The sequence below is a fragment of the Urocampus carinirostris genome, chromosome 20 (assembly GCF_059441175.1).
Source record: "Urocampus carinirostris isolate Australia breed hairy pipefish chromosome 20, RoL_Ucar_1.0, whole genome shotgun sequence".
In the NCBI taxonomy this organism is placed as follows: Eukaryota; Metazoa; Chordata; class Actinopteri; order Syngnathiformes; family Syngnathidae; genus Urocampus; species Urocampus carinirostris.
The window spans coordinates 10,382,946-10,403,466 of record NC_142368.1 but is presented as its reverse complement, the minus strand read 5'-3'; the positions used below and the strand labels follow the sequence as shown (position 1 = coordinate 10,403,466).

The 20,521-nt window shown below is 43.5% G+C and overlaps 1 protein-coding gene across 2 annotated transcripts in view; it reads left to right on the top strand.

Moving 5' to 3' along the window:
• Positions 1 to 20,103, top strand: part of ncoa1 (nuclear receptor coactivator 1) — a 78,390-nt gene extending 58,287 nt beyond the window's left edge. The window contains exons 11-24 of one of the 2 annotated variants that reach the window (XM_088324488.1): positions 104 to 251; positions 2,162 to 3,095; positions 3,747 to 3,965; positions 5,148 to 5,466; positions 5,547 to 5,729; positions 6,673 to 6,781; positions 7,121 to 7,289; positions 8,558 to 8,866; positions 8,972 to 9,073; positions 13,821 to 14,241; positions 15,964 to 16,123; positions 16,183 to 16,245; positions 16,297 to 16,480; positions 19,339 to 20,103. In XM_088324488.1, the coding sequence (XP_088180614.1) occupies positions 104 to 251; positions 2,162 to 3,095; positions 3,747 to 3,965; positions 5,148 to 5,466; positions 5,547 to 5,729; positions 6,673 to 6,781; positions 7,121 to 7,289; positions 8,558 to 8,866; positions 8,972 to 9,073; positions 13,821 to 14,241; positions 15,964 to 16,123; positions 16,183 to 16,245; positions 16,297 to 16,480; positions 19,339 to 19,521 (3,503 nt within the window). In that variant the 3' untranslated portion in view covers positions 19,522 to 20,103. Of the gene's footprint in view, positions 1 to 103; positions 252 to 2,161; positions 3,096 to 3,746; positions 3,966 to 5,147; positions 5,467 to 5,546; positions 5,730 to 6,672; positions 6,782 to 7,120; positions 7,290 to 8,557; positions 8,867 to 8,971; positions 9,074 to 13,820; positions 14,242 to 15,963; positions 16,124 to 16,182; positions 16,246 to 16,287; positions 16,481 to 19,338 lie in introns of both variants that reach the window. The other variant, XM_088324489.1, reaches the window with a different exon arrangement.
• Positions 20,104 to 20,521: the final 418 nt, after the last annotated feature.

Genomic DNA, 20,521 nt, shown 5'->3' with positions numbered 1-20,521 from the left:
AGCATTATGCATTCCTGTTAATTCACACAAAGAATGTGCTGCTTTCATAAAACATACTCAATTCATGATGGTTTGTTGTTCCCTTTTCGGTGTTGGCACCCAGTGATGAGCCACGGCACCGCCATCAGCCCGTTGTACCGCTTCGCCTTGAGCGACGGCACGCCCCTTAGCGCTCAGACCCGCTGCAAGTTTTGCTGCCCTCCTAACCCAGACGTTCAGCCCTTCATCATGGGCATTCACACTATTGACAGGTACTGGCTTTTATTTTAAAGGTGGGCAATATGACAATATTGGAAGGTGAAAAACAATATTGTGATTTAAAATCACACTTTTAGATCATCTTTGTTATGAGCCCCATTCTATTCAGTTTCCAATAATCAGTGACATATTCAATCATCTCTTTTTGCTGGGGCTTGATTTTTATTTCATTTCATATTAAAATGGAATGTTGCTTTATATAATAATAGATGATAATACGTAACAAGAACCTCATGTTATGAAGAAGCAAATTTGCTAAAACAACGTAACTTAATAAAAATAATACTAATAATGTACAAGCATATCGTATAAATAGTCTGTTATTATGATTATTATTATTTTGTTATTACTATTATTTTTACCGTCTTTCCTGGACAATAAGGTGCACCTAAAAACCCCAAATTGGCCAGAGATTTGCAAGTGCACCTCATAAATCAGTGCGCCTTATACATAAGTGGACACAATTAGAAACGCGTATGGTATTTGCACGTTTGGGTTACTACAAGAGGTTTTACGGTAGTGCTGTATTTGCTCAATAATCGATCAATCGAGCAAAGTCGCAAAACATTGTATGCAATAAAAATTGAACCGGTGTCGTGGCAGTGAGAGCGCTGTCACTTTACCACAGGACCACCAGTGAAAAATTGATCGCAATTTGATTTTACTGTCTCCCACTCCTGCTTTTATGTTGCTGTTGTTTGACTTTTGAGGCTTTGTGAGTTGATTAATGGAACAACTTGAATACAGTTTTGAAACTTAGCGTAATCTTGGTATTAGGGCTGCAACTAACGAATATTTTAAGTCAATGAGTTGCTATTGAAACGATAAGTAGAATTATCGGATATTTTTTTAAAAAAATACTTAAATTTAGCGTGAAGTTTATTTAACTATGTGACAAATTATAATAAGCACATGAACATTGATAGAATGAATACATATTTTATACATATAGATCATACTGCAGATTCGTACTCAAAATACAAAAAATTACTGCCATTATATGGAAGGTCTGATTTGTAAGCTTTGCAGGTACCGTATTTTTTGCACTATAAGGGGCACCGGATTATGAGAAGCACCCCCAAAAACTATTTTTTTGTGATACCTTTTCACATATAAGGCGCACCGGTCCATAATACGCACAGAATAAAACTACTGCAAGGGCTAGGATGAAATTAAAGAGTGCCATATTTGAGCATTGATTTTTCATCCAGAATATATCACTGCTCACAATTGCATGTAATTGCATTAGATTGAATGCAATGCGAATGCAACCAAGATCGTGCCGTGGAGTATGCCAGATCCTAGCAAATTGTTGATGTTATTATTGGCCCGAGTCGCAAGAATATTGTCATACATTGAACTGGTCTGTTGTACAGCCAACTCGTAAAGTCATTGCGAAACACAAGGGTTTCCGAACTGAATGACGATAAGGGCATTGTGGGAAGTAATTTGTTTGTTCTGACGGTACGAGCCAGCGCATACTGCATTATAGACGTATGTAGTGGCTGCAGATAGATAATTTCTGTGTCATACAGGGACCGCCCGTTCCGGCATACAGCAATATGCACTAGCTCTTAAATGCGGGCAACGGCATTGTGGAAAGTAATTTGGTCACTTTGAAATATATAAATGCATGGCCGCACGTATTGGAAACGTTTGTCACTTTCAATGCTTAGTTTGAGCTGAGATAAAGTTAAACATTCTCTGTACTCTAAAATATATGATAGTGTGACTAAAAGTGATGTTATAATGTATTTTACCGCTCGAGACACAGACGCTTAAGTGACAAAAGTCCACAATGGTTTTCATTTTTGACTACTTCTACTATCGCTTTTTGTTCACTAATCGTTGCTGCCCTACGTGTCATATGTAAATATGAAATCTTATGTTTCTCTCTCCCTAGGGAACACAACACTGGTAGCTCTCAGGAAAACACTAACCCTAGCCTTCAGCCAACACTGGGCAATCTAGCCCCGGTGCCCTCTCACTCACCAGTCCTCGCTGGTGGCAGCAACTCCAAACAAACCTCAGGCCCAGCCGCCGCCTCAGCCTCCACCGCCTCAACGGGTCTTCACTCGGGCAACAGCAGCTTATCCCCCCAACGACTGAACACGGCAGCTGGCTACCTGCCGCCCGGCCGGACACGCCCGCAGCAGGGCAGCAGTCCGTCTCCTCTCAGCAGCCCCACCACAGCCGCCCCTACCTCATTTATGTCAGCCGCCACGTCGCGGGCTAGTCCCGGACTAGCAGGGAGCCCGCAGGTGCCGGGCCTCCGCTCCCAAGCAGGCGTACTGAACAGACAACATTCTGGCGGCGATGCTAGTAATGCTGCCTTTGCCGGGGCAAAAGTTTGCTTGCCTAGACAAGCAGGGACGCCCACTGGGTTTTCCTCTTCCCAGTCCAGATCAGAGGAAAGGGTAGAGGACTCAATCAAAGCCTCATTGCCTTCTACCACGCAATTGGCTCATCCTAGACTTAATCCGCCGCTGGACAGCAACGGGAAGGGATGTGACGCGAGCAACGGCCACTGCACCTCTTTGCTTCACCCTAAACCCTCTCCCGGTCCTCAGTGTCCCGCCTCTCACAGCACACTGACGGAACGGCACAAGATATTACATCGGCTGCTACAGGACACAAACGACTCCACCACAACAACCACCTCCTCATCGTCCTCTGCCACTGCCACCACGGCAGAGGACGGAGACAACCAAAATGAGGTAGAGATCAAGAAAGAGCCACCAACCAGTCCCCTCGTGGGTGCAACGCTACAGCGCTCTAATTCCAGAGAGCCACAGGACCACCAGCTTTTGCGGTTTTTGCTCGACACAGATGAGAAGGTAAATGCAAGAATTCCAGTCCAGCCCAGGTTACATGTTTGCCAAAATCGTTTTTTGTCATTGACTCGCGGCCATCCTAGCTGCCTACTGCATGTTTTCGGTCAGCCAGCCTCCTGTTTTTATCCGCCAATTCGTCCCGTTTAGCCATTTATAGCAGCCGGCTGGCCTGCTGTGTCCAGGCTGGTTTAGCCCCTCTTAGCTCTCGATGTGTTATTTTTGCCAGTTCGCCCCATTTTGGCCCCTCGCCACTTGTTGTACCATTGGTGCATACACCTGCGACACAACATCTATGCATTATCCACAAAAACAACTGAAACTTGCCTTAAAACTCTCAAAACCCTTTTGATTTGTGAATACTTAAACCAATATGTTGACTGGCTTGCTAGGGTGCTGTTGTGCTTCACTTGACAACAGAGCTCAGGAAGCCAAAGACGAGACAGACTGTCTTCGAAATTCATGATCTCGGATAGTAATTGGAATATACCAATGACATATATATACATTTTGTGCAAAAAAAAAAAAAAACTACCATTTTTTTCACATTTTTTTTTGTTTTAGAATTTGGGTATCCCTTTAAACATATACGATTTAAGCAGTGAGCTAACAGCTAACCACTGACAATGGTGCCTGAAAGTCGATATGTCTTTTCAGGACTTGGGAGACCTGCCTCCTCCTTCGGCTCTCAGCCTGCAGACGGTTCGGGTGAAGGTGGAGAAACGAAGCTCTGGGGAAGCATGCGTTGCTGCCGTGGGAACCTTCCCGGCCTCCAAGACCCCCACCTCGACTTGCGTCAGTCCCAAATCGAGCCCTGTGGGGGAGAGAAGGCGAGATAGCCGGCGAGACAGCCGCCGGGATAGCAGAGACTCCACGGTAACACCTCCCTTAGCTGACTAAGGCCACGCTGTTTGTGATTATTCATTATTTCCGCGTTCCATTATCAATGTCTATCACAGATTATCCGGGGCAGTGGAAAATTCCATTCGGAAACCCCGGGTTACCTTTTAGGAATTCAAAATACAAATGGAGTTCAATCAGGAGACAAAAAACATATTTTACAAATTAGAGTAACATTACAGTTTGGTGTTTCAGAAGTTTTTATTCAAAAGTGAAAATACACAAAAAGCATAAAAAAGGGAAGAAGACTAATAATCAGGTATGCCTGTTACAAAGTCTTCAGACTTACACAAGTATTGGGCTGAAAAATTGGAAATACCTTTCTATAGCCTGTTCTATTATTAAGCGATACCAAGTATTGATACTTCTCTTGTTTTTCACACATTTTTAAAAAGTTAGATAAATGCCCAATAAATCCTTTATAAATCCTTTTTTGTGGGGCACCAAGGAAAATGGCGAGTTGCTCTTTTCCACAACAGTACTTATTTCTTCAATTGTTTCAACCATAAATCCAGTACTCAGTATATACATCTGAATTGAAAAGCAGTTGAAGTTATGTAACAAAAACACTTTACTTCTCTTACTGTAGCATTGGCGTTGGCAATGTGATGTCACTGAAGTTTCCTTTAATCCTCGGGGAACGATAATAAGCTAATGCAATTTTCTCCATTAACGTGAAAACCCAAAAAACACGTCTGTGTTGCGATCTGGATCTATTTTCCAAATAATGGTTGCCTTTGCACTGTCGTTTAAATGCATAGAAGGTACATTTTACGCGACGCAGCCTCATTCTCCTTTTCTTTCATCGCAGTAATAAATAAGTACTCGTCTTTGGTATCGCCATCTTGAATGGTCGCATGTTTCGAGAACATGTGACATAAACAACTCTGAACAGAACAGAAAATTACGCTGCTGAAAACAGCGTCAGATTAATCTTGAGCTTGCGGCTTTCATTTAGGTTCACTCTGTAATACAGAATTCCCAGTATCTTCCCCTGCGAGCAGGTCATGTTGGCCACATGTCCTTGTTAGAGTTTTAAGGCTAACCCTGCAAAATCCAGTTTTCTCTTGAATTTCATTGTCTTGCCATATAAATTATATTATTTTTTTATTGTTTTGTTGTTCCCATTCAAACTGTTGCTTTTCTCCCTCCAATCAGATATCTGGCAGCACTTCCGACACAGAGACCCTCGTCCAGCTACCGCACTCCCTCAGAAGCGTGAGTGTGGCCAAACAAGGCACCGACGACGCTGCCGTCCCCGGCGGAGGGCCTCAACTCCACTCTCCGGCCCCCCAGACCCCAATGCAACTTCAGTCCCCGGGGGCTCCGATGCAGTCTCCAGTGTCCCAGCCCCGCATGCAGTCCCCTTCTCCCCAGCTCCACTCCCCCTCCCCCAAGCAAAGGCTTCAGTCGCCCACCCAACCGCAGTCTGGCGGAGCCAGTGTTAAGAGAGAAACACCTGTCACTCCGAACAGAGGTAGACCTTTAAATGTGCTATGGAGAGAAGGTTAGCAAAAGTATAACGATACCAAACAAATCTTGTGTTTATTTCTGCAGGCAAAAATGATGGCGGCCCGGGATCATCAGGCTGCCAAAATCAGTCTGCCTTTGATTTCTGCAGTCCCCCTACTCCCACCCAGACCCAAGGAAAAGGACAAGGAGACCTCCTTCAAGCCCCCGAGGACGGCAGCAGTCCTTTTGCCGAGGCTGAGATTGTAAACCCGTTCAATTCAAGCACTGGTATGCCATAATAAAAACAAAACATTTTCACTCTAAATTCGGGGTAACAGCTGGTTTAATGTCACTTAACCTGAAAATGCACGTCCTGGTTCATCTAAAATGCAGGGATCAGAATTTTCCGCGGATCCGCGGATTTCCGCTGTTTTTGAACCCCAAAGGCATTCCGACTTTTTCACTTTTTCTCTTGCGTAGCAAACAAATTCAAAATCCGACTGTCTCACTCTTTCCTTTATTGCTCTGGCGCACCCTGGCGGCCGTTAGAAAAATTGGCCGCATTGTCGCACAAGGTGCAGGGACTGAACTGCATTTGAACTTATCTTGCAGTATTTACAAAAAAATCAGTTATGTGGGCAAATTATTTTAATCTTCTAAAAATGTTACTTAAATGATAAATATAAGCATGGTTTTGGACAAGTAAATTGCCTAAAACCCAAGTTTTTTTTTTTTTTTTTTTTGGGGGGGGGGGGGGGGGGGGGGGTTCGGTGGGGGCGGCTCCGCCCTGGTTTATTCCTGGACGCTGGCTATTTCAGCTGAAAATGAAAATCTCCATTCTGATCCCTGAAAATGGAACTGTATTCTGTCACATCCACAACAATAACTTACGCATTTGCATCTCAGTGCTGACACCAGAAACCTAATCAATGGATAATGAATAATGTTGACGTAACCCGAATTCAAACTGGTTACTGGTCAAATTTAATTTTTTTCCCCTGCCATTAATCTGGTCTAAACTGTAAGAAAAGGTAATCACTTTTTAATTGATTTCCAATGAATAATTTATCTGAAACTCATCCCTAATTTATTTCAGATGTTCTCGTATACCTTTGCAAATCCAATGCTGTTTTACAATCTGTTCTCAAGCGCTATACTATGCTTTCAAAAGAAAAGCGAGTATTAGCCTGTTTCTAAGTGCCCTTCCAACTTTGTTGCTCTTCCTACTCAGTTCCAGCCAAGTTAGACCTGGCAGACTCGCAGTTCCAGCCCTTGTCTGACTCGTTGACCTTTGATGCCCTTGGAACGCCATTGCCAGCACCCCTTACTTCTCCCCAAGAGTGAGCACTCCAAACACAAAAACACACATTTAATTGAGTTACAACATTACGGAGACCATGTCACTGTGGCAAAGGTACTATTAAATATCAAGTTTTATGATGATTCTTGCTTTCCTATCTACTATCAGAGTGCGAGATAACAATCTTTCTTTGATCATGAAACGATTAATGTGCAGTTTTGCTGTGCTGATGTTTCCCTGCAGACTAGCATTTTGTTTGGCCGGTTATTTTTCGGTTTATCTTAGCATTTTTCACTAACTTTCTACCTCTCTGAAGTATGATGGCACCATTGAGCCTCAATAAATATGCCATAAATAAGTCATTGCCTTTTGTGAGCAGGCAGTGTGTACCTTGTACGCTGGATGAAGTCCTTGGCCCGCCAACTACGATCGAAGCTTGCAATGACGAGAAAGCGATGCTCGAGCAGCTGGTCTCCTTTCTAAGCGGCACAGATGAGAGTGAACTCGCAGAGCTGGACAAAGCGCTGGGTATAGATAAGTTGGTGCAGGTGCGTAGTGTGGCATCCGCCTGGAACTTACCATATTTTTTGCACTATAAGGCGCACCAGATTATAAAGCACACCCTCCAAAAATAGTCTTTTGTGATATTTTTACTGTACATAAGGCGCACCAGACTATAAGGCGAACAGAAATAAAACTACAGTATGGGCTAGGGTTGCACAAACAACAAAGAAGGACCATATTTGTGCATTTATTGATATTTTAGAATATATCACTGATATACAACCGAATGACATTGGATTCATCGGGAGTCGAACTTTGATCGTTGCAGAGAGTGCACCGGATCCTATCCATTAGAGCACCAAGGCTACAGAAGACAATGAAATGAGCACACTATATTTAGTCACTGTACCAAATTGTTGTTTTTATTGTTGGGCCGTGGTACTGTAAAAATTGAGAACCACAGAAATACAGTATGAAGAGAAAGGCAGATGTAGGAAGTAATTTGGTCGCCTGGGAAGAAAAAAAAAATAACCCACGGCAGTATTCAAAACGTTTGTCGCTCACTATGCTTAGTTTGAGCTGAGAAAAAGTGAATAAAATGTTATACTGTGATACAATCACTTTCTGTTTTCTCTAACATATATAAAACCAAGAAATAGTGTGACAATGAGATAAGATGCCATTTCATGTATCAGCTGTATCCCTAGTGGATAGGATCTGGCGCTCTCACCGCTGCAATCCGGGTCAAATTACTGTTGCATCCAATGTTTTGTCCCTCGCAGCCCGGTGGTTGATTTAAAGTTTCTTCATTTTCCTCATGTTGAGTTTTTGAGTTTTTCCTTGCCCGCATGTAGGTTTTAGATCAGGGGACGGTGTAATAATAGTCTGTGGTTTGCAACAGTCTGTGGTCTGTGCAGCCCTTTGAGACTCTTTGTGATTAAGGGATATACAAATAACATGACTTGACTTAACTTGACTCTTCTCTTACTCACCATTGCTATCCCGTTCGATCCTTATTGCAACCATTACTTACCAGTTTTAGGCGGTTTGATCCCCGTTTCCAACATTGCTATGCATTAGTGGTCAGCGATAACATATATTGACTGATGAATAATTGCACAAATATGGTAACAAATTTCCAATTTTCTCTGCATTTAAGGCCAACTTAATTATGAGGCACACGTTCAAACTTTTGGCAGACTTTGTTTTTTTGGGTGCAACTCATATAGCGTGGGAAATACGGTAGTGGTTACTTTCACTTAACACACACACATTGGATCCAACACCAGAGCTTAATTTCTTCCCTTCACAGGGTGGCTGCTACGACCCCATGCCTCAGACCTTCCCAGCTCAGCAAGTCACTGCCACCCCACTTTCTGTGGACCCCAAGCTGCCCACTTACCCTTCCCAGTTCACGCCGCCTACTCATTTTCCGGCCGAGTTGGCCACAATGGGACAGCAGCAGGGACTGGGCTTTGGTGTGCCGCGGGGAACGTTCCTTGGTCCGGCTGGCCCCCGACCGGGTACGGCCCGTACGCCGCAGGGAGCGGGCACCCAGCTTAGGATGGCACCCAACCAGCTGCGTCTGCAACTCCAACAAAGGCTTCAAGGTCCTCAGCAGGTGCAAAGCATATACCTCATTGCTTTACTTAGTTTTTCTGTTTTTTCACTTATTTATTGGGTATGTTATGATTGGCTTATATCTCACCACTTGTTCTCTCATCAGCTGCAGAATCGTTTGGCATTAAATCAGTTCCCCGGTGGTGGAGGCCAGCACGGGAACATGACCATTCGTCTAGGGTCGCCACAACCTCAAATTCCTTCGCAGGTTTGTCACATTTTCCGTCACATAAAATGACTAAAGCTTTATATATTTTTCATATTTCCAAGATTGTGTTTAGTATCCCATTAAGAATGAAAGTAGATTTAACAAAAATATGTCAAAATGATATGTTTTTGTAGAAGTGACCTTTTAGAAATATCCATATCTGTTAAATATATTAACATTCGAGTGTCACCTTTTCTATTGAAGTATAGAAATATATTTTCCAAGCAGAGGGCTGTGTTCTTCATCAACAAAATTATGGTCAAAATCTTATTATTAAGCTCAACAGAATCTTGTTGAGTCGTATTTGAGGAGGAAACCTTGAATACGTGCATGCCCCTTGACTAACATCTGAGATGTAAATGAGCTGTAATAGAAGGGGGTGGGGCTAATTTTAGAGGTTGTAATAGTCGGACCAAAAACAGATAATGCTCAATTAGCATAAAGATTTAAGGGTAAAATTAGGTAAGTGTAAAATCGATATCCATCAATTTGAAGTTGCTTTTTATTCTTTAGTTTTTGTTCATTTAAAAATGGTCTAATTTGGATTGAGATCAAATATCTTCTGTCTCCTCAAACTCAAAAAATGTATTTAAAAAATGAATATTTACAGAACAGTCTGAGAAATAAAATTGTTGTCTTTCTAATACAAAATAGTAAAGAACATTTTTGTAAAATCCTTTTTTTATAACTATACGGCACGACATACATGGACGAGTCTGAGAAAGATTTTACTTTTAAATTATAGAATTAAATAATAGATATTATTACATCATTTAATGCAGTGGTCATAAACCACCACAGTACCGGGCTGTGGGTCATTTGGTACAGGGTCGGACAGAAAGAAAAAACAGTTGTTTTGATTTTTGCTAATACTGTATACAAAAAGCACTTTTTTTTTCACCAACAAAAGAACTGCGTGTTATGCATGAGGTTTTACGGTAGTATATTACCCTAGCAATAATTTACCCTAGCAATATTAGCCACATTTGCACAACATTAAATGCAACGGGAATCAAACCTGCATCGCAGCGGTGGTATGGTGCTGAATCCTAACCAATAGACTACTAGGGATGTGGGTGAATAGGCATAAGATTTTATCTCGTTATTACACAATTTTTACTCTCGGTACAACGTTGTTGAACACCATAATTAAAATCATTTATTGACAACGTATAGTAGCTTTCATTATCGCTGGCGACTTTAATAAGGCATGTTTAAGGACTGTTCTTCCAAAATTCCATCAATATGTGAACTGTGCAACAAGGGGTGAAAAAACTTTGGACCGCGTTTACAGCAACCTCAGAAACGCATACAAAGCTTCCCCCCTCCCCCACCTAGTAAATTCGGATCACCTATGCCTATCCCTTACCCCCTCATACACCCCCATCCGAAGGAAAACAAAACCTGTAACGAGGACAATACAAACGTGGCCTGAGGGAGCCCTCTCCAAGCTGCAGGACTGTTTTGATCAAACTTGCTGGGAGGTATTTGAACACCATGACCTCCAGAAATTCACTGACACGGTTTTATCCTACATCCGTTACTGCACGGATGAAGTCACAGTATATAAAAAAATCAAAAACTACCCAAATCAAAAACCCTGGATGTCCAGCGAGGTGCGCACCCTCCTCAAACACCGCAACACCGCCTTCAGGTCTGGAGACAAGGCTCTTTACGGGGTGGCCAGGGCTGACCTGAAGAGAGGCATCAAGGAAGCAAAAGCAGCCTACACAAGGAGGATCGAGCACCTCTTTGCTGGAAATGACCCGAGGAGGATGTGGCAGGGCCTCCAACACATCACCAACTTCAGAGGCCACAACCTGGCAGCTGTTGAGGCTGAGGCTTCACTAGCTGAGGACCTTAATCAGTTCTTCGCTCGCTTTGAAGCTGGTAGGCCACAAACAGCCACATCACACCTACCAACAACCAGCAGCAACTCTCTCACATTTCAGGAGCACGAAGTTAGGCGTGCGCTGAATACCATAAACCCCAGGAAGGCAACTGGCCCGGATGGAGTACCAGGGAGGGTACTCAGGGACTGTTCCAATCCGCTGGCTGGGGTCTTCACCACCATCTTCAACCGGTCCCTGTCACAGGCGACCGTCCCACCTTGCCTCAAAACCTCCACCATCATTCCCATCCCCAAAAAGTCAGCAGTGGAAAGCCTCAACGACTACAGGCCTGTAGCTCTTACGCCTGTGGTCATGAAGTGCTTCGAGAGGTTAGTGTCCCGGCACATCAAAAACTCCCTGCCACTCACACTGGACCCCCACCAGTTTGCCTACAGGGCAAACCGCTCCACTGACGACGCCATAAACACAGCACTTCACACCGTGCTGAAACACCTGGACCACCGGGGGAGCTACGTCAGAATGCTCTTTCTGGACTTCAGCTCAGCCTTCAACACCATTATCCCGGAGATCCTGGTGGAGAAACTTGCACACCTAGGACTCTCTCCCTCCATCTGCCACTGGATAATGGACTTCCTCTCCAACCGCCCACAGTCGGTGAAACTCGGTACCCACGTCTCTCCCACCCTAACACTGAACACTGGCTCCCCCCAAGGTTGTGCACTGAGCCCCCTGCTTTTCACCCTCTACAGCTCCGACTGCTCACCGACCCACCCCACAAACACTATAATTAAGTTCGCTGACGATACCACCTTGATCGGCCTCATCTCTGAAGGGGACGAGGCGGCATACAGGGATGAGGTGGAGTCACTTTCAACGTGGTGTTCGGAAAACCACCTCATATTGAACACCACAAAAACAAAAGAACTGATTCTGGATTTCAGAAGGAATGGCAGGAATCCAGCACCACTCACCATAAAAGGAGACTGTGTAGAGAGAGTCCACTCTTTCAAATTTCTGGGTGTGCACATATCCGACGACCTCTCCTGGTCTGCAAACACCAGAGCGGTGGTAGGGAAGGCCCAGCAGCGACTGCACTTCCTGAGATTGCTCAGGAAAAATAACCTAAAACAGCAGTTGCAGGTGTCCTTCTACAAAGCCACAGTGGAGAGCATCCTAACATACTGCATCACGGTGTGGTATGCTGGGTGCACAGCAGCAGACAGGAAAAAGCTCCAGAGGATCATCAAAACAGCCCAGAGAATCGTCGGCTGCTCTCTGCCCAGTCTGGAGGACATTGCCTGCTCTCGCTACCTCAGCAGAGCAGAAAACATCATCATGGACTTTTCTCACCCCGGCCACCACCTCTTCGACCTGCTGCCTTCCGGCAAGCGCTACAGGTCACACAAAGCAAAAACAAACAGACTCAGAGACAGCTTCTTCCCCACAGCCATTACCACCCTAAACAGACACCGCACAAAAAAACTGAAAACTGTTGCAAAAAACTACCTCACACGAATGTAAAATGGTACTCACGTACATGCTGTCTGCACTATGTTTGTTCACTGCTCAAAACAGACACAGCACAAAAACCTGAAAACTTGTGCCAACACTACCTCATACGAATATAATGGTACTCATGTCTATGTTCTTGCACATGTCGACTGCACTACGTTTACTGCTCACCTTGCACAATGTCTGACCATTTCCTTTTTTCTGCACTATGTTGTCTATGTTTGCACCAATGCATATGCTGACTATTTTTTGCACTATGATGACTTTGCACCAAATGCAATATTGCACAACCCTTACGATACCAACGGTATCACGACAACACTGTATGTAACATCCCACATGCCGACATTTCTTGTGTAAATACCATGTAAATTATAACTATAGCCTTATCCCCCTTGTTTTATAACCTTATCTTCTCTGTTCCTTTATCTTCTTGGCTCATACCTCATTGTGAATGTGTAAAACTGGAGTGTCATGCCCAATTTCGTTGTCACAATATGTTAACCCATTTTGTAACAATGACAATAAAGGTATATTCTATTCTATTCTATTCTAATAACACAAGACCAAAATAACTATGATAGAGTTTTCATTGTTTTAATTAGGTATTTTTAACAGAGTTTACATAGTTGTTAATAAAAGATTAGTTCACGTTGTCAAATTATTTTGCGATGATGAGATCAAATTCAATGCCTTAATCCATGTCACCTGCATCCCTTGTGGCCTAGTGATTACACATTGGATTAAGCCTAATTGTTAATATTATTATATTATTATTATAAATACTATTGTAATTATGATATTATTGGGCCAGGATGCGAGAATACTGTCAGACATTAAACCCGTCTGGTTGGGGACCACTGATTTAAATCAAATGCAAAAGTAACAAAGACTCTGTGAGTTCAGCTGTTTTTAAATCGTGGATCTCCCTCATTTTGCCCACGGGAACAAGGGAGCCCCCTAAGAACTAAGCTGAGGTGCTCGTGGACCTGCTCTGAAAATAGCTCACCAGTGCTGGGTCAATGTGATTTTCGAGTAGTTATTTGTTTAGTGGTTGACTAGGTCTATTTAACACTAATTCCAATGATTACCTTTATAATAACATGGTAATAACATAGCTATCACGTGTTAGGTTCTTTCAGAAATGCATATCAAACCAGGTGTACTTTGCACTAATTAGTAACAAAATGTAGCTCTCGACTGGAAAAAGGTGGGAGATTTTAAGTCTAAATGCTTCTAAATAAAGAAGCAAAAAAAAAACCAACTCACAAAGTGAATGCCTAAAATAGTTTGCCTTTTTTTGTTTATTTTTAGCGATAGAGACACCTTAAATTTGATCGATGATGCCTGCCTTAAATGCTACATTTGTCCCTCGTCCCCAGCCTCCACTTAACGCTCAGATGCTGGCTCAGCGGCAGAGGGAGCTGTACAGCATCCAGCACCGCCAGCGTCAGCTTTTCCAGCAAAAGGTCATGCTGATGAGACAAAACATGGCCACTGCTGCACCCGCGGGTGGCGCCATCACCACCCCCGCTGCCGGAGTTGCCGCCAGGCTCCCGAAAGGCGCAAACGCGGCGCAGGTGCAGTTCAACTTTCCCGCCGGTTACAACCTGGTTTCGGGGAACCCTCCTACCTCACCCGTTCATTTCGGGGGCCCCATGTCGGGAGCGGTCCCCGTCACAGGGACCTCGTTAGACGGCAAGCTGAATAGCCAGGAGACGTTGCTGGGTAGCGCGCAAGCTCCTTCCTTCGGTGACGCCTCTTCGTTACAGCAGCAAGGGTTGCAGCAGTTTGCAGGACCTGGTGAGTGTAGACAACACGGAAGAATTATCGCTCTGACACAATGAAAGGTAGTCTGTGTAAAGCTTAAATGGTTGTGAACAATTATTCCCCCCCAAAAAAACCTCATAATATAGCCAAGTGGCTAAAACCCTTGTAACAAAAGGGAGTACACCTTAAAGTTAAAGTTCCTGAAGTTTAGTATTTTGTGTGGCCGATATGATTTTGCAGAAACACCTTTATCCCCCCTGGCCATGGTTTTTACCAGAGCCCCACAAATTGCCACCGGAAGGCTCTTTCACTCCTCCTTGACAGAGCTGGGGGATATTTCATTTCTTGTGCTTCTCCACCTTCCGCTTGGGGATGTCTCAACGATGTTCTATTGGGTTTTAATCTGGAGAAATGCTTGGCCAGCCCGTCCCCTTTACCCTTAGCCCCTTTAGAAAAGCCTTGGTAATCTTAGAAGTGTATTTGGGGTCATTGTGAGGCTGGAACATTGCCCTGCGGCCCAGTTTCTGGAGGGAGAAGATCATTCCTCGCTTCAGTATTTCTCAATACTTGCATAAGTTAATCTTTTTCTCAATGAAATGCAACTCCCCAACTCTAGTTGCACGCTTGCAGCCCCAAAACCATGACATTCCCAACCGTATACCAGATTTAAGGAAGACACAAACATGTTTCTACTCTTCACCTGGTTGCCGCTATACATGCTTCAAACCATCTGAGCAAAAATAAATAAATCTTTGTCTCATCAGACCAAAGGATATCTTTTCAGTAAGACATGGTCTTTGTTTGCATTATTCTTTTCATTGTGTCTAAGCGAATTTTCTTCAGTGATGTTCTATTATAATAAAATCTCAAAAATGTGCATCTGGCCAGATTTGTTATAATAAATAAAATTGAATAATTTTTTAGTGTTTACCTACCTATTATTTATTCTTTTCACTTATTATTAGTTTTCGTATACAGACGCTGCCCGACCTACGAACTAGTTAGGTTCTGAACGATCGTTCGTAAGTTGCTTCAGTGCTATATTTTAAATGTTTAAGGTTTATTTAAGTATGTTTAAGGATTGTATAGGTAACCTGTATTGTTTTGTCTTAAAAAGTAAACATTTCATAAAATTATATGATCTCGAAAGATGAATTAAGTGAGGTTTTACTTACTTTTGGGACTTGCACGTCAAGAGGTCCTCCTCCGTGGTAAAAGGTGGACGGAAAAAAAGCGATCCAACCATTTGCTCAACCGCATCAAGCTTTCTTATTACACTTTCATTTCAAAGGAAACTGCGTGCCTCTTCTTTAAGCTTTACAACAACCATATTGAATGGATGCACGAGATATTAAACAATAAAAAGTCAAAGTTCTTCGCGTACTAGCGATACAGTACACGTTGTTATGATTACACACGATTCAGGAAGTAGAAGTCAGATTTCTTCTTCGTGGTGGATGCTGGGTGACCTCTCACTGCGCCACGCAGCGGGAAGAAGCACTACAGTAATGTCCTGTACTCGGAAAAAGGTGCACACAATACAAAATCTAATTTACAGCAATGTCCGGATATTTTTACACATCCCGAAAAAAATTATTGTATCTTTCGGAATCCGTGAGTCGAATATGCGTAAGTCGGGAGGCGTCTGTACTTGTTTCCTTATAATAAAGAGTAAAGGCATTGCTACCTTGAAACAAACACACACTCACACAACCAAAAAACAGAATCTAGTTTAACGTTTCTTATTTGCTGCAGCCATGGCACAGCCAGACCCACCTTTTCCTGCCGAGATCAGCTCCAGCAGTCCGTTGTTGTCACCTCAAAACGCCACTTCCCAGAGTCCCCTGCTCCAGCAAGTCCCCCTTTCTGGCTACCAGTCGCCAGACATGAAGAACTGGCAGCATTCTAGTAACAGGTGAGTGATGTGTGATTTGCATCAATGTTTTTTGTTACCCTTTCATTTTCCTCATACAGTACATCTCTACCCTTGGTCTACCCCAGATACTGCATGTCAACGAAACACATGCAAACAAATACGTGAGCATATTTTTGCGCACTTTTGCTTTCTGTATTTAACAGCCTTTTCAGTCCGTCGCCAGAGCCCGGCACTGCACGGACATTTGGCCAGCAGGGAGTGTACAACAACATGAGCATCACGGTGTCCATGGCAGGGGGCTCAGCCGGTGTGGGGTCCTTACCTTCCTTGGGGCAGCCCGTTGTCGGCTTGAGCAATAGCGGCGGGGAAGTGTCCTCGTTGTATAATGATCAGCAGGTAAGAAAGATATTTGAACTTAGACATTTGAGATGGGTGAACGACAACATTTTTTACAATTTAAAACCTTGTTTTTTTGGGGGGGATATACAGGTCCTTTGCACATTGGGATAAAGTTCATTTTTTTCTGTAATGTACTGATAAACATCATACTTCCGTGTATTTAAGATTAATAACACTCACCTGAAGTAGTTCAAGCTGTTTATTGTTTTAATATTGATTATTTTGGGACAAATAGTCGTAAAAAACAAAAATCCCTACCTCCAATAATTAGAATATTTCATCCGACCAATAAAAAAACCTTCAAATAATAATTGTGTTCAGTTATGCACTCAATCCTTTTGCAGAAGCGACTGCTTCAATGCATGGAGGAAATCAGCCTGCTGAGGTGTCATGGAGGCACAGGATGCTTTGATAGCGGACTTAAGCTTATCCAGTGTTGGGTCTGGTGTCTCTCCACTTTTTTCTGACATTATCCCACAGATTCTCTATGGGGTTCAGGTCAGGAGATTTGGCATGCCCATTGAGCAGTTACACCATAGTCAGGAAACCATTTACCACTGGTTTTGGCACTGTAAGCAGGTGCCAGGTCGTGCTGAAAAATAAAATCTTCATCTCCATAAAGCTTTTCAGCAGATGGAAGCATAAGGTGCTCCAGAATCTTCTGATAGCAAGCTGCATTGACCCGTTAATAAAACCCAGTGCACTCAACACCAGCAGCTGACATGGCGCCCCAGACCATCACTGACTGTGGGTACTACACTGGACTTCAGGCATTTTGGCATTTCCTTCTCCCCAGTCTTCCTGCAAACTCTGGCACCTTGATTTCCGAAGGACATACAAATTTGCTTTCATCTGAAAAATACTTTGCGCCACTGAGCAGCAGTCCAGTGTCGCTCCTCTGTCGCCCAGGTCAGCCGTGTCTGCCACTGTTTCCTGTTCAAAAGTGGCTTGATCTGGGGAATGCGGCCACTGTAGCCCCTTTCCTGCATATGCTTGTGCACTGTGGCTCTGGATGATTCTACTCCAGACTCAGTTCACTTTTTCATCAGGTCCCCCAAGATCTGGAATCGGCCATTCTCCACAGTTTTTCCAGGATCCGGTCACCTCTAATGGTTGTGCAGTATTTTCTGCCACCTTTTTGCTTTCCACAGACTTCTCACTCAAGTGCCCTGATACAGGACCGTGGGGACAGTCTATTGGCTCGGAGATTTATCATTCTGTCTTACCCTCTTGCTTGAGGGTATCAATGGTGGCCTTCTGGACAGCAGTCAGGTCAGCAGTCTTACCCATGATTGCGGTTTTGAGTAATAATCCAAGCTGCGGTTATTTAACAGCCTCAGGAATCATTTGCAGGGGTGTAGAGTTAACTCGTTGACTCGGATGATTTGGTCAGTAGCTCGTTTAGAGCACCTTTTCCTGATATGCTAATTTGGGGAGATGACACATTTGGGTTTTCATGAGCTGTATGCCAAAATCATTCAAATTAAAAGAATGAAAGACATGAAATATACCAGTTGCTGTGCAATGAATCCAAAATATATGAAAGTTTTATTTTTATCATTACACCTTGGAAAATGATGAAATAGATATGCTAATTTAAAGACACACTTTGAAGCATGATGAAAACAGTTACTCAAACACACACAATCTCCTACATGCACCTGAAATATGCTTGAGCAAACCACTCGAGGGCGCTAGTCGTCCACTGCGATTAATGTAGTCCGCTTTTCAGAACCATCTAAGTCAGGGTTTGGGAACCTTTTAGACACAACACCACTAAAGTAATTTTTTCCCCCTCATATATTTTAGGAAAAAAAATAGCAAACTTAAAACCCCTCCAGACTTAAAGCTAATTCTTCAGCACCTTTTATTTCACTGTGTGACGTTTGATCTTTTGATAATATATGAAATAATAATATCAGAGATTGTGTCTTATATCAACAAATAAACCACTTTGAATGTGTTTCTCTCCAGCAATTACTTGAGATTGTTGAGTCTCATTTTGACATTTCTTGTCATTAATTTATTTATTTTTAGTTGTTAATAATGGTTTTGAAAACAAGGAGCAGAGGTATTTTGTGAATTTTCGAAAAATACTGCATGTATTTATGGTAGTGCGCTATTTGTGCAGATATCTGGCCACACCCACCGCTCACCCATTCAAATTGCCCAGGATGCTTGGCTGGCCTTTCTTTGTAGTTTTTTTGTGGGTTTTCATCTTAAAGTTTTTCAACAGTGAACTAACATGGTTTGATAAGCTTCAATGTACTACATTTCAAAGAGACATACTACCCAAACGGGGTCTGTTGGTGCAACACAGTCAGTGTAAATATTAGTTGAAACAGCCTGGCATAATGCTGAAGATCTATTTTATGGAAAGGTATGTACATATAAAATGTACAATACATGTCATCAAATCCGTATTGGCATGAATGTTACCTGAAGGCCAGTCAAACTCCATTTCATTCAATTCTCCGACATGCTCTATGAATGCTCGTGCGTCATTGAGTTTCTACCATGATATGCAAGGTCTGCTTTGCAAACTTTGCAAGTAGTCTATTTATCCATCTTATCCAGACTAAAAAGCTCCAAAGCTTGAGAAGTTTCGGTATGTGTAGTCAATGTTGATGCCATTATTTCTGTATGTTTATGTTACTGGTCAAAACAGAGAAACACTCTAAGCAGAGTTCATATTCAAATAGAGAGGCCTCTCTCCGTTGGACAAACGTGTCTGGGGAAGATTGTAAAATTAATTTGTTGACTATCTCTTATATCGATTTTTGTCGGCAATGTCGACCAATCAGTGCAGCCCCAGTGTCCTTGCACAGAGGTAAGCATCTTCTTCCCGTTCGCAGGTGCAGCAAGTGCAAGTGTTCGCCGATGTCCAGTGCACCGTCAACCTGGTGGGTGGCGACTCCTATCTGAGTCAAGGCTCCATTCCAGCCGCCGCCACTCAGAAGGGGCCCGGACCCCCAGCGAGCGCTCAGACCAGCCAGGCCCAGCAGAAGAGCCTCCTTCAGCAGCTGCTCACCGAGTGATGACACCCCTGCAACCCCCCCAGTTTAAAGACCACCACTCCATTCTCACTGGGCTGTCTCACCTCGATTTGGGACGTCATACGGTGTCGGGAACGGGCGGTATATTTCCGATCCCCGTGTCGCCGATGCGAAGGAAGGTCCGGCGTGGGAGGGCGCTGGCGAGCTGCCTGTCTGACAACCTGTCTGTCTGCCTCAGCCTATTCAAGGCAGTTGTTGTCTTTGCTGCTCATCCCCTCCACTCACCATCCCTGGTCATAAACCACCCTTCCCTCCCTTTTGCTTCCTGGTTGCTGTCCAATCAGGACACGGGAGTACCTCTGATGGGTGGCGCCCCCCTCCAATGGGAGTTTTTTTTTTTGTTCGCTTTTCCGGGAATGTGACGACAGAAGTTTGGTATCAGCTGGTTCTGCGATGCTCTCCTTTCTCTATGTCTCTCTGTCAGTTACAGATAGTTTTCATGTGACGTCACGCGCATCTCCGAATGTAAACACTCGGCCATATTGGATGGGCCCACCAGACGCGGTTCGACGTTGTCACGGTTCTACACTATGTCTGTTATTTAAATGAAAGGTGTTATGGGTTGTATCTTCTTTTTTTTTTTTGCTTAACCTTCTTTTCCCCTCCGAGTACCGATACCCGTGACTTCCGATGCTCGTTGTAAAGCCTAACAGAAAGTAGTGCGTTGTTTTCCAACTGAAATGAGCCCCAAAGAGAACCCTGAATGTCCCTGAATCCATGGCCGAAATGAGTGCACCATTATCCCGTTTAGCCAATATAGCCTCCAGGTAAGGACTGGGCACGCCAAAACGCCTGGCGGCTGATGTTGCGCCGTTTTTCAGCCAAAGCCAGTCCCAGAGATCGCTGTATTTGAACCCTAACCCCTACACCAGTATTTTCTCAACTGTTTAAGAAAGAAATTCCGCTTCTCATATTGATTGATTGCAAGGATTGTGCCTTTTAAAACTGAGACAGTAAAATGGATTAATTATTTTTCCTCTTC